The sequence below is a fragment of the Melanostigma gelatinosum genome, assembly GCF_949748355.1.
Source record: "Melanostigma gelatinosum genome assembly, chromosome: 21".
NCBI classification, from domain to species: domain Eukaryota; kingdom Metazoa; phylum Chordata; class Actinopteri; order Perciformes; family Zoarcidae; genus Melanostigma; species Melanostigma gelatinosum.
In genome coordinates, this window is record NC_136654.1 from 7,889,309 (window position 1) to 7,903,178 (window position 13,870).

Sequence of the window (13,870 nt, forward strand, 5' to 3'; positions counted from 1 at the left end):
TTTGAATTTTAGTCGAGACTCAAAATGGCTGAGAAAGAGAATGGTGGGGGGGAGGCAGCGCTATTTCAGTCTCTACAGCTGTCTTGTTGTATGGTCTTTGACAGAGCTTGGTCTCTTTCTCCCTCGGTCACCTTCAAGCCCATACTTGAAGTGTCTGCTGTGCTGCCCGCGACCTTCATTTAGGATTTAACTTTTGCTTCCTTCTCTGCAAATAACGATCTCGGATTTTTAATAATCAGTGGCAGGACCTAGGATCAGATTAAATCAACACCCAGAATACAAAAAAAAACCTGGCAAACTGGTCCCAAAGTATCAGTTCACACTTGTGCTGGATCTCAATACATACGTGTGATTGATGGCAGCCTATGGAGCTCATATATGGAGTTAAGTGGGTGGGCTACTGTCCTCCTGTTCGAAAGCAACTATACTGGGAACCTCCAGGAACACCCCAAATTAGTGCTCATGCATGTGCTGTGAAACAATTCTTGTTCTGAACTTTTTCTTTATTTTCTAAAGGTGTCTGGCATTGTTCACCTCGACCAGACGCAAAACAACATGAAAAATAAACCAGCAGGCTGTCTCTAGCTTTTGTTTAAAGCAAACAGAAGTAGAAGTAGTAAGGCCTAGTAGTCGCGTGTCATTGCTGGAGCAAGACCAATATCCATCAGCCAACTGCTTTCAGGTTTCGTCGCTGTTTATAAACCCGGCTGGCCACTACTGATCTGGTAGCGGCCACCAACCTCAGACCAAAGCTATCATGTAGTCAGATGATTACTTCAGGATATGTCAACTGCAAACACATGTTGGCACCTTGAGCAGCTTGAGTCTGTTAATTGCTGTTAATCCGATACGTGTGTGTGAGTGTGTGTGTGTGTGAGTGTGTGTATCAAGGAAGTAGAGCAGCAGCAGCTTGTCATCATACGCTGGGTTTTGTTCTCTCACGGTGGATATAAAAGAAACAAAAATAGCCACAACAAAGACTCTCTGTGTGTCATGAGGAAGAAGAAGAAGAAGAAGAAGAAGAGGGGTTCAGAGGCAGATCAGTTGTCCCTCAGCATGTCCTATCAGTTTGGCCATATTAGTCCACAGATGACACCAAAGTCGGGACTGCGTGTTGGCATTGAATTCACCTCATTCCAAGACTCCTGGGGCCTATTTTGGAGCATCGGTCAGCCGATCCGTCCCGCCACCTCTTCACTCCTCCCCTTTTCTCTTACTTTCCATCAGCTCTGTTTTCCTGCCAAACCTGATGGTGTGGCTAAAGTTAGCCCCCCGTGGGCTAGTATATAAGGCCCCTCGGAGACAGTGCTTACATGTCAGTCCCATCGGCTTGGCGTAGGCTTCTCTTCTTGACCACCAACAACCCCAAAAAAACTTGAGAGATGGTGAGTGTGGCCATGTTGTCTGTAGGATCTTTGATGAGATGAAAGCATCACTGATACATTTGCTATCTGGATTACCAACAGACCACGAAACAGTCTCTCCCAAACTGTGGATTTGGACCCAGTCTTAACTTTATCTGCTGGTTTGAGCTAAACATCTCAAACCTGAACCGTGATGAATTACTAAAAAAACAATTTGGGGGATCACTGGCTTATTATAGTCGTTACCAAAACCATTACATTGCACTTGACTCTAAATTGGGTTAAAAAAAACAACGATTGGGATGAAAATAGGTGATTTGTTTGGTAGTTTGGCAGTTTGGCAAATGCTGCCAGACAGTGATTTAATTAGACTTTTTGAGCATCCTTTCATTGATCTTACCCACAATACGGATGGAGAAGTTACTGAAACAAGCAATTTAGGACTCCTTTGCGTCCTTTTGTTTTTGACCTCTCATGCCTGACAGCCGTCCTATTTGTTTTTCTTTCGCTTCGAGTTTGCCAGGATCACTGCAACTTACAGTGAAGTCTGTTTGATTGATGTTCTGTATGTTTTAAAGTGTATTTTACCTTTCATTTCCCAGGCACCCAAGAAGGCCAAGAAGAGGCAGCAGCAGGGAGAGGGTGGATCCTCCAACGTGTTCTCCATGTTTGAGCAGAGCCAGATCCAGGAGTACAAGGAGGTAACATTTTCTTCATCACATCTCACGTACTTCAAAGATAAAGTTTTCCACCACTACAAATTGAGGTCTTTCTGTGCCATGTGAGAAAAGGGACATATTGTCCACTGCCATGACTGCTGCATGTATCATTTGACCTCTGCAGCTATAGACCTCATCAGGTGGCAGCATCACAGCATGAATGTCGCCGTCAGCATGACAGGACTTTAAATCAGAGTTTTTCCGATGACAGTAGCTCAGTAATCCTCCTCTGATCTCGAAACACTTGCTCTGTGACCCCACTGGAATGCCGCCCAACAGCTGGTGGACAGTAATACTAGCCAAAGCAGGAAAGGGAGGCTCAAAGTAGAAAGAACAAGAAAACATTTGAGATCCTAAAGTTTAGTCTGTGTTTGGGGAAGAGAAATAGGAAAACAAATGTTTTGTTGGTACCTCAGGAATGTTTTTCTTAACATGAAAGAATTTAGTACCTTCCTGAACTTGAACATTGCTGCTGTTATTAGATGACAAGGGGTCTCTCTGGGGCTTTCCCTTAGTATACAGGTATAAAGAAAAGAGAATACAATGGCGACAGGAGCTGGAATAACATTGGGGACAGGGTCATCAGATTCATCCACAAGGCAAAAAAAGAAAGGGGGGGGGGGGGGTTTGACAGCTGTAATCAATACCTTCTCCTTAAATGTCGCAATGGGCTTGTCACACATTCCGAGACCATTTTAACACCTTAGAAAGACAAGTGGTGGAGCAGCTGCCAAGTCCCAAAAGGTTTGCAGTGCCATCTTTGGTTTCACTGGGTGCTACGCCCAGCTATGTGGGACGCGAGGTGGAGAACGCCTCCACCATGTTGGCAGGCTGGCCCACGCATACAATCATCATGAGCAAGTCTTATGACCAGGACTTTGATGGCTTCTTAAGGTCACCTGAGGAGTTGGGCGGTGCAGCCCCCAACTAATCAAATACATTTGTATTTACTGACTAAGCTCTCTCGTCTTACCTCACTGTCCCCCGGCAGGCTTTCACAATCATCGACCAGAACAGAGATGGCATCATCAGCAAGGACGATCTCAGGGACGTGCTGGCCACCATGGGCCAACTGAATGTGAAGAATGAGGAGCTGGAGGCCATGATCAAGGAGGCCAGCGGCCCCATCAACTTCACCGTCTTCCTGACCATGTTCGGCGAGAAGCTGAAGGGTGTGTTGACACATGACACTCACGCAGCTGTGCTTTTGTCACTTTTTGTCTCATTTCATTTAATTGGCATGCTTTTACTTTTAGGTGCTGACCCCGAGGACGTTATTGTGACCGCTTTCAAGGTCCTGGACCCCGAGGCCACTGGCTCTATCAAGCAGGAAGTGTAAGGGCTTTACTTTTGACTTACCGTCTATCACAACAGCCTTTGCTCTTTGTGGTGATCTTGAATCAAGATAGACAATCTGATGTATTTTTCTCTGTTTTCTCTCGCCAGACTTCAGGAGCTCCTGACCACCCAGTGCGACAGGTTCACCGCTGAGGAGGTGAGCTAAACCGTCTTTGTCTCGCCCATATTTCCATTCTGCCTTCAGTTGCTCAGGGTTGTAAGCCATGTCTTTAACCTCTCCCAATGCAGATGACCAACCTGTGGGCTGCTTTCCCCCCTGATGTGGCCGGAAATGTGGACTACAAGAACATCTGCTACGTCATCACACACGGAGAGGAGAAGGAGGAGTAAAATCCACCTCTCTCAAGATCTCTACCACCGTTAAAACCCCGCACTCGACCCTCCATCTACTCACTTCCCTCTTCTCCGACCACGCGGCTTCCTTGCACACTTCCACGCTCTCGGTCCGCTCTTTCCGCTTGCCAGCTCACTACAAAAAGACTTTTCATTTATTGAGATACTCAGTGAGAGGACTGAAGGCCGTGTGGGTTGTTTGTGTGTGAGCACCAACAGGGGGACACGGGATTATTTTCCAATACAAAATAATCTTGTGGCACCGAAACACTCTCTCTATCTCTGTCCCGGCCTGTTGTCTCTCATCTTTTCCCCCATCATGCATTCTGTCCTTCTGTGTTGAGGCCAGCAGTGCGTGCATCACACCTACAGTACATGCAGCGTGCATTCATAATGCAGTCCGGTGTATACAGCGGTCAGTCAGAAGTGCCGCTTGGGTGCTGTGGTGCATGCACAGTCACTTGCTTGAAACAAGTAAAGCAGCCTGACCCAAGTGGTCTGTTCGTCTCAACCTGACATAGAGTGTTTCTTGGATTTGTCCCTTTGTTTGACAATAGAGAGGAGTGCACAGTAAAAGAGCGCGAGTACTGAACTATAATAGTTTGCCTGCCCCGCTCTTCAATCCGTCACTCCTTCTCTCAAACACAGGATGAAAGGGAAAAGTTGCAGTGAAAAATAGGAAAACGTGGGGTTTTTTCCCTTCAAAATCTTGTAAATAGGGAAAGAGATGGTGAAAGATGGTGAGTGGGCAGCAGGAAGGAAAGTAACAAAAGTAAAACGTCTTTGTTCATGACTCTTCCTCCTCCCGCTCACTGCTGTTTCCTCCTGTTGTGACTGTGTTTGTCTGTAACGAATAAAGAAGTACAAATAAAAAACCACCATCTTTCGTATTACACTGTGTCTGTTGGTTTAAGTGGGAGCGTGGATGACACTGTACCACTGCTGGTTGACCCTGGACTTGTGGAGCACTGACTGTAATATGCACACGGTGAAGCGTTATCAAGGTTCGGATTGATTAGCCTGCTTTTAAAAGGTTGACTAAAAAAAATGTAGATAAGTGATCTAAATCCCCAAGTAAAAAATATACCAAATGTGTCATTTCTCCATTCAGTATCAACTCACTACTCTAAATGTGCAAGACAGAGGGACACAAAAATGGAAACACCTGACACCACAAGAATAACCTGGTAAGGAGAAAGCTGTGGTTTTTCCAGAGACGGCCTGTACATTGTAAATTCTGCACACAACTCATGTGAACTTGAGCAAGGCACTTTTAGCCTTTTATTTTTTTTATAATGTCTGTGTTAATGACAGCTTGTTGTCACTTATCACTACCTCCCTCACTCCTGATCACCATCAATACAGAAAACTGATGATGAAATAAATGGAACGGAAATGCTGGCATTCAACATTCAATTTAATATAACTTGGCTGCAGATGTGTTTCTGTTATTGTCATGTTTTCTAAAGTCAATGTGGACTTTCTGCTTTTATTCCGCAGTTGTGGCTGGAAACATATAAGACAGCGCAGGTTCTATTTCATTCGCTTGTTCAACAGAGGTACAATATGTCATGATGTAATAATTTTCCCATCCTGATTTTACAGCAAAACAAATTCAAATCTGTATGGAAAATGTGTGTCTGGGAGACAGATTTGACAGATGGTGGTGTGCCTTGGCGGCTTTGACATTCACTGCTGCACATACACTATTCAAATCAAGAGAACTCGCTCAAACACAGCTGTCATATTGTCATTTTACTTACAGCGAGAGGTCGGCTTAAAGTGTTCAGTTGCTGTAGGTGCAGGTGCTTTACAATTGATTAATAAGAGAGTGAAACAAAGGTCTACGCTGCTTTTTTGTTACCAATACTACAAATCCAGATGTCTTGGTTACCGAACATCACTAATGCAACAGCTGCTGTCTGTGAAGAAAGCCTGGGGGTTTCCATCTTCTGGTCATTTATCACTGTAGTTTCCTTTGCTTTTGGATTTCCTGGAGCTGTTGTCATACTTTTGGATATATTTCAGAAATTAAGAAAAGGAACCTCATTAACCCCCAATGATGTCTTTGTGTCAAATCTCACTGTCTTGGATGGGCTTTTTTTGATCCTTCTTCTACCAAGCGTGTCTCTCCTGCAACAGTCGAACAGCACGTATGACAAAATTATTTATTTCTTATTTACATTCAATTTCTGTGGGAGGCCTCTCTTCATATCATGTATCTGTCTGGACTGTTACGTGGCTGTGGTTCATCCTGTTACTTATCGGGTGAGAAATAGTTTGACTCCCAGGGTTCTGATGGCCGTTGGTGTTTGGATTGTGACGGTTGCTGCTGGAATATATTTTGTTGTCCGACCTAATCTGGGTTTCAATGACCCCCTCCCAATCTTGTTTTTTGCATTGATTCTCCCTGTTGTTGGATTTTGTGACTTCTCCATCCTCTGGACCCTGAAGAGATCTAAACTTGGAGGAAAAGACATCCACCCCCAGAAGAAGAAGGCTGTGAAGATCATCATCAACAACATTTTTATGACAATGACTTCCTATTTTCCTCCAATAATTACTCTGATGGTGGGCAATTGTCTGGGCTTTGATGAAAGCATGTTTTGTCTTCTGATGGTTCCAGTGATGGGCATCACTTTCACAGGGAACACAACTTCACTCATCCTGCATTTGATCAATCTGGGAAAACTGGACTGGCTAAAAAGGTGGAAGCACAAATGAACATTATACAACCTCAGTTTTCAGAGCATACAGTGTGACAATGTAATACTTTATATGTCACCATGTTTATAGTAGCTGCATACAATATATCCATCTAGAGTCACAGTGATTGACAAACTGTTTTATATCTGAGTTTCACAAACAGATGAGAAATATGTTTTCACGGGTTCAAACAAAAAGGAGTGACTGATAGTTCTGCTTTGAACCACTTGATTTACATGAAAGGCGTGTTTATTTACCATTTGCAAAACACTGATGTTGACAGGCAGTGGAAAGTGACTGGTGATGAATGAGTGTGTAAACACAGTGAGACAATACTTTTCTACAGCAGGGAAGACACCTGTTAATGTTACACTGGTCTTGGACCAGTGGCTCCCTGGCATTTAAAAACAGTTCCCTTTGCTTGTCAACGATATTACATCATAAATTACATACCAATTACATACCATACAAATTTTTTTTCTACCTGTACTTTGCATATTATCATTGTCATTATCATTATTGTTGTTGTTATTGTTATTTTTACTATTATCACCAGTTATTATTGTTTTTGTTATTATTTTGACTATTTGTGTATCAAAATCCTATACTGTAATAAACAAAAAAAAATATTATATCGCACAACCATTTAATATATTTATACGCATTCACAAAATCAATAGATCAATGAATCACGTGACATGGTGACGCTGAAAGCAGAACAGGATGTAGAAATAATAAACAAAACGTTCTGCCTTCAAAATAAAAAATTGAAATATGTAAATTTCAAATACCGGTACTGAATTTGGCAAATAGGTGTACTCGCAAAACAAGAGCTATTTCTTAAAGCTAATTGGAAATATTAGACCGAACATTACTGACACTATAGCTGTAACTTGATGTTTTGTTGCTCAAAATAAAAGCGACCACAAACGTCCACCAGTGAATGTATTATTTTGGAAAATGGCGGCCGGAAACGATGTGTGAGTGTGAAACTTGACCCCTTGGTAGGAGAACAGGGGAACACAGTGGACGTACTGTAACTGTAACATAGTTCAGGCCCGGTTTGTCACCACTAACTAGGAATGGCTCTCTGGTAATGTGGACCGTCGGCTGTGGAAGCCATCGATGCCGCTGTCGTCCCGCCGTGCCTTTGTGAGTCCTCACGGGCCGAGACCCACCGCCACCACCATGGCCTCAGCGCTGCCCCGCTGCACATCTGTCAGACTTCCCGCTGTGGCGGCCACTGTCGTCCTGCTGCTGATGTCGGTGCACACCGTACAGTCTTCTCAAGGCGACAAGGAGCCGGTGTATCGAGACTGTGTGAAGCAATGTGTCCGGACTAACTGCACCGGAGCTCAGCTACGGGGCTTTCAGTCTGCACAGCCGCAGTATATGGCGCTCACAGGTGAGTTGTTGTTGGTAGCTAAATTAAGCTAATTTAGCTTGCTAGCAGTCTGCATATTTCTAAACAGAGTAACGTTACCCAATATACTTGGCGATAACACCCTGCTATACTCACCCATTGACTGTCTTTGCTAACAGTTAACATGCATGCGTTTACTCATCCATCTAGCTTCGTATGTCATGGCTGCAATCTGATTTTTAACGCAGTATATTGTCTCATCTTTGACGTTTCATGTGTGACACTGCGTGAGAGTTTAAAGCCAGTTTTTCTGCCTGAACAAGGTGTCCCAGAAGGCCTATTGTATGTTGTGTTGTCTGTACTCCACCCTCAGTCCATCATTAGCATATGTACAGTGAGTCAGTGTGAGAAAACACAACATTTAGAAAAGAAGAAGCAGTTGATACCGTGTAATCCAACCAGAAAATTGAAATCCAGAAGTAGTAGAATATTTGTACCCATTGAATTGAACTTGGATGGATATGACCTGTGCTCCTCCCTCCGGTGTTGCAGGTTGGGCATGCCGCGACGATTGCCGCTATCAGTGCATGTGGACCACCGTGGGCCTTTACCAGGCCGAGGGGTACACGATCCCACAGTTCCACGGCAAGGTTGGTGCTTCTTACAGAGGCCCGTGTGTGCATCAGTAGATTCTATCAGAATAAGGCCAGAGTAGAACAAGTGCTCCAGTGTTGTTGGTTTTAACCGATATGAGTCAAATGTGAAATACATTTTATTTCTCATAGTGGCCATTTGTGCGCTTCCTGTGTTTTGAGGAGCCAGCTTCTGCCCTGGCCTCCCTGCTCAATGGTTTGGCTTGCCTCCTCATGCTGCTGCGCTATCGGAGCACGGTGCCACGCCAGAGCCCCATGTACCACACCATCAACGCCTTCTCTCTGGTGAGATGGAGAGCACTTGGCACAGATACATACACACACACACACACACACACACACACACTACTGTGTCTTTACACTCATGGCAAAATGTACCGTGCGTATTTAACAAGTGCCTGTGTTGTTCTTTAGGTTTCTCTTAACGCCTGGTTCTGGTCCACAGTTTTTCACACTCGGGACACCTATCTCACAGAGGTAATGCTTGTTGATTGCCTAGATAGCTTTATCATAAACAGAGGGGCAAGCTGCAGAAATATCCTTTGATCTGACAGACCACAGGCTGATGTTGTGTTTTATTGCTTAGCTAATCAGTAACCGCCTTATGCCGCTACTGATGCCGTTTGTTTTCAAGAACATATAAGTCTTTTTTTGATTATGTTTTTTGTCTCTGTGATATTCTCTTTTAGAAAATGGACTATTTCTGTGCGACAGCGGTCATTCTTTACTCCATCTACCTATGCTGTGTCAGGTAAGCTTTAAAACAGGTATTCCTACAAATATTCTCATTTGTACCGTCATAGAAGTTCAAACATGGTCGCAGCTTCTGTCCCTGAAGTGGAAGACAAAACCATCTTCTGGGACTCTTATGTTATGGTTAATGTAAAATGTAATACTGTCTGTTAATCCATTGTTCACACTGTCTTTGTCAGAACGTTGGGTCTGAGGCGACCTGTGGTGTCCAGCATGGTGGGAGTCCTGCTCATCCTGGCCTTCACTTCGCATGTGTCCTTCTTGACCTTTGTCAGTTTCGACTACGGCTACAACATGGCTGCTAACGTCGCCATCGGTACGGCAGCTGCTCCAGAGTCATATTAAACTTCATATCTGGCTGCTTGTAATAACTTCATTTTAACTTCATTTGATAGTTGCGTTCATCTAACGTCATTGTTGCCTGTTTTTCGTCTTTAAAGGCATGGTGAACCTCCTGTGGTGGCTGTGTTGGTGCTGGCAGAACCGGCGGACCCTGCCGTACTGGTGGAAGTGCGGCCTGGTGGTGCTGCTGCTTCATGGTCTGGCCCTGCTGGAGCTGCTGGACTTCCCCCCAATGCTCTGGGTCCTAGATGCTCACGCTGTGTGGCACCTCAGCACAATACCAGTGCACTTCCTTTTCTACAGGTTCGTCCCCTCGAGTGCTTGACTTGTGTGTTTCAGGCAGTATCTGGAAAAGAAAAGAAGATTTATGTTCTTGCCTTGAAATAAAGAAAGAAATTGTTTATTTTAGGTGTGTATGAAAGGAGAGACTTAAAAGGGTTATTAATGGAGATAAATGATCCTTACTTCATTCTGCCTCCAGTTTCCTGATAGACGACAGCCTCTACCTACTAAACACAGAGAAGATGGGCGTCAAAGTCGAGTAGGAGGAGCTCATCACCTCTTCACCACGCCTTCACCTTCGCACGTCTCCAATCAGGGCAGCCGGACACCCGAACACGGAAGTAGCCCCAGCCTCCCAGATGACAGGCATGACACCACATTGACTTCCATCAAAGTAGAATATGTTTACAAGTCTCTTGTTTTTATCATTTTTAGTATTTATTTGGGGGGGGGGGGGTTACGTTCTCTACTTAACTTTGCCTTGTGCTCTGCTCTACCATTCTTTTGCCGTTTATCAGCAAAACAGGATGAAGGGAAAGGTTTCGTGTTCTAGCACAGAAAACTGTGATGATTGGGTTTCATATCCTGTTTCCTTCGAACCTTGTGTGCTTCTGAAATTGATCCCCTGAACCGATGATTTTACTCTCTTGGGTGTCTTGGATGCTTAGTGGCAGTTTGCTGTGGCTGACAATAGATGGCACCAAATCCCTTGCCAGGCCATCATAACGTACTGCGCTCGGTACGGCATGAATCAGGGTACAGCTGTGCTAAAAGTGGACTGGCGGACACAGAGAGTTCCCCCTTGTGAGGTGGGCTGCCAGTGGATTGTTCTAGAGAGAGAGCGGGGGGGTTGTGTTTGGAGGCCATTCTAGCTGACTGGGGTTTTTTTCTCACCATCACACATGTATTTTTGTGCCTGCATTGTTTCCACTGCTGCTTTTGTCTCTTATACTCTTTTGTATAATTTCTATTTTAATTTTTATCAGCTGCCTTCGTTGTTTTAATTCCTTGACCAATTTGTGTGTTTTATTCTGTTGATTCTTTGATGACTTGATTCTTTTTTTTTTTTTTTTTGGGGTGGGATATGGCGGATGATCATAAAATGAAAATATTGTTTTCATTCACCTGGATTGCCTTTGACTGTGAGGAGAGGGAGAACATGACTGAGGTAGGAGAAATAAGCTGCAACAGGAAGCTGGGGGCTTTTTTTTTTTCCATCAAGAGTTTCTAATAAATTCTGGGGTTAGGTGGTGTGTGTGTGTGTGTGTGTGTGTGTGTGTGTGTGTGTGTGTGTGTGTGTGTGTGTGTGTGTGTGTGTGTGTGTGTGTGTGTGTGTGTGTGTGTGTGTGTGTGTGTGTGTGTGTGTGTGTGTGTGTGTGTGTGTGTGTGTGTGTGTGTGTGTTTAGGTGTTGGTTTGACGCCTATTTGGATTTGATTGCATTTCTTGCTGTAATGATCCTCACAATGACACACACAACCAGCTGCTGTTCAGATAACTGTCCCATCATGTAAAAACACTCCCCATCACTCCATGTCTGCCTTACATATCGTATCAAACCTGCTCGTCAGTGAGCATATATCTCTTCTGTCTTTATCAAATCTTTATTTTCCTCTCAGAGTTGGCACCAAAAAAAAAGCCTCTTGAATTCATACCATGTATGTCTTCATCCCTCACAGGTTCTCTTCCATATGTGCACTTTACACGTGTGTGTACATGCACGTGCATTTTTGTTTTTTTGAAATTCTGCCCATGCTTTTGTATTTCTGTGAGAGAACAATGACCAGTACAGTTTGTTGTGTACACGTTGCCTTGACTCCACATTGTGTTGTTTTTGCCATCGTAAACCGAATCACTGTATGTGTGTGTGTGTGTGTGTGTGTGTGTGAGAGAGAGAGAGCGAGATTGTTCTGGATCCATTTGTAAAACTACTGATGTGTGTGTGTGTATTTATATATATACCATGTTAGAGGTTTGCTGTGGGAATGTGTGTGAGACGATGGATACATTTAGCTTTGCTGACAGCCTGTGATGGGGGGGGGGGGGGCCTTATATAGTGCATATTCTAATTATTATTTGCCCGAACTGTTCATATTCTCAGATGCAGTGATGTTTATTAACCACTGACCTTTATTGAATGCCGTCTGTGGCCCTCTTAAAAAGCAAGAACAACAAAATCTAATTTAAATGAATTCCTAAATCTCAAGTCTATTCAAAGCTGAAAGTGATCTGACTGCTGGTAAGAAACTTGCTAACTCATGTCATTGGTTTCTGTTGTAATAAGTTAAAGGTTTCCTGGGTTTTGCTCTGTAAATCATTGTTTATTTCCATCTTCCTCACCGATAACCACGCCTCCTCTTCCCGCACTCATCTGCTGCCCCCTGCCTGCTGCCCTGTGAACCATCACCTCTCCTACTGAGTGCACTTTCCTCCACCTCACATCTACTATTTGACCCAAAAACAACTGAAAGAAATGGAACAAATAAAAGTGTTCTTTGTTGATAAGGAATTAAGTGTGTTTATTTTAACCTGTGAATGTGATTCTCCTCTTCAATTATCTTGTTTTACTGCTTCTCCAGCAATGATAAATGTTGGTAGACGAGCGGGAAAAAGATCTGTACATACCAAAGACACTTTTAAGAACCTCTTCGCTTTTTTTTTGGTATATATTAGTTCAGTTAACCACCTTTCAACAATCACTGGCTCCGGTTTAGTCCAATGGTTCCCAGCATAGAGGTAAGAAGAAAAGAAAAAACTTCTGCTCCCTTTCATTTGTTGGACGTGAAACTCAGGGTTTGTTTTGGACAATGACTACATGACAGTTTTACTTGCTTACTTAGATCAACGGGCATATAACATGCACATGCCTGGAGGAATCCGCCGCGGTGATATTAGAGACGCAATGACTTAGAAAGAATCTGTGCATATGATACATGGCACACATGGCACAAGGTCAGCACGGCCTTCATCCTGCAGTGGAGGAGGGGCGGGATGAACCACAGATTGAGCATTTATTTTATGTTTCAATTACCAAAAAAAGAATAGCTCATACGACAACTTTATCCGAGACTTCTCAATGGAGACTTGTGAACTCCTCATAAAACTCGGTTTATTTACTTCACTGAAGTTCACAGCGCACTGAGCCATTCACAACGCAAGTCTGGGACTTGCGTTGTGAATGGCTCAGAGAGCTTTTCGTTGGTTCCTGATAGCTGCAGTAGCTCGGACTCTGACCCTTGCTGCTGTGGGTGGGGAGAGCGGATAGATGTGGATGAATAGACTTTATTCTTCCTCCTTCAACTCCTGATTTGTGACCGTGAAGCGAAGGGCATGAGAAATATGAAGATGCTCCAAGCCGGTGAAACGCAAATCATTTCCCTTTTAATAATGTCAACGACACACACACACACACACACACACACACACACACACACACACACACACACACACACACACACACACACACACACACACACACACACGATTGAATTGGAAAACATAAACAGCATGACATTAAATAAACAGATAGGAGGCCTCATATGTGAGGGGGGATTGAGGGAGCCCAGATGAAGTGTGTGAATGAGTATTTAATGGATTATTGTAAAAACTGTTTGGCCTTCATGCTCTGAAACAATCTTTTTTCACCCCCAACTTTTATACATAAAGTAAAAGGAGCGGAGTACTTCTTCAGCTTCGGGTGTTTGGGTCGTCATATCTCATAACTTGATCACTTCACTGGTGATGATAGTTTTGAGGGTGCAGAGCAGACATGTTTGTTTTGAGACATAAAAACTTAATCTGCGTTGAATGGCATTTTTTTTAGTTGTAAGTCAAATTTCCTGGTGAAGAAATGTTAATGATATGATATATTTGTCTTGGACTCAATTGCTGCACACATGAAAAGACACATCACATATTGTCGTATCATATCTGCCTCTATAGTAGAAAATAAACAGACACACAAGGCAACGTCTCCTAAAGCACATTACAACTACATC

The 13,870-nt window shown here is 43.6% G+C and overlaps 2 protein-coding genes across 3 annotated transcripts; both read left to right on the top strand.

Moving 5' to 3' along the window:
• The first annotated feature begins 1,231 nt into the window (after window positions 1-1,231).
• Window positions 1,232-4,654, top strand: mylpfb (myosin light chain, phosphorylatable, fast skeletal muscle b). The gene is made up of 6 exons (XM_079293486.1): window positions 1,232-1,385; window positions 1,967-2,065; window positions 3,075-3,255; window positions 3,340-3,418; window positions 3,530-3,578; window positions 3,671-4,654. Exons 1-6 carry the CDS (start codon window positions 1,383-1,385, stop codon window positions 3,770-3,772), a joined length of 513 nt encoding a protein of 170 aa, XP_079149612.1. The 5' UTR covers window positions 1,232-1,382; the 3' UTR covers window positions 3,773-4,654.
• A 2,848-nt stretch (window positions 4,655-7,502) lies between these two features.
• On the top strand, window positions 7,503-12,347 carry pgap3 (post-GPI attachment to proteins phospholipase 3). 2 transcript variants are annotated; one of them, XR_013772950.1, is made up of 9 exons: window positions 7,503-7,886; window positions 8,397-8,494; window positions 8,630-8,782; window positions 8,912-8,974; window positions 9,187-9,248; window positions 9,430-9,566; window positions 9,691-9,895; window positions 10,074-11,168; window positions 11,281-12,347. XR_013772950.1 is itself a non-coding variant. In XM_079293125.1 (8 exons), exons 1-8 carry the CDS (start codon window positions 7,607-7,609, stop codon window positions 10,135-10,137), a joined length of 1,062 nt encoding a protein of 353 aa, XP_079149251.1. In that variant the 5' UTR covers window positions 7,503-7,606; the 3' UTR covers window positions 10,138-12,347. The 2 variants fall into 2 exon arrangements, 1 of the variants encoding a protein (XP_079149251.1); XM_079293125.1 differs by having other exon boundaries at window positions 10,074-12,347.
• The last annotated feature ends 1,523 nt before the right edge of the window (window positions 12,348-13,870 follow it).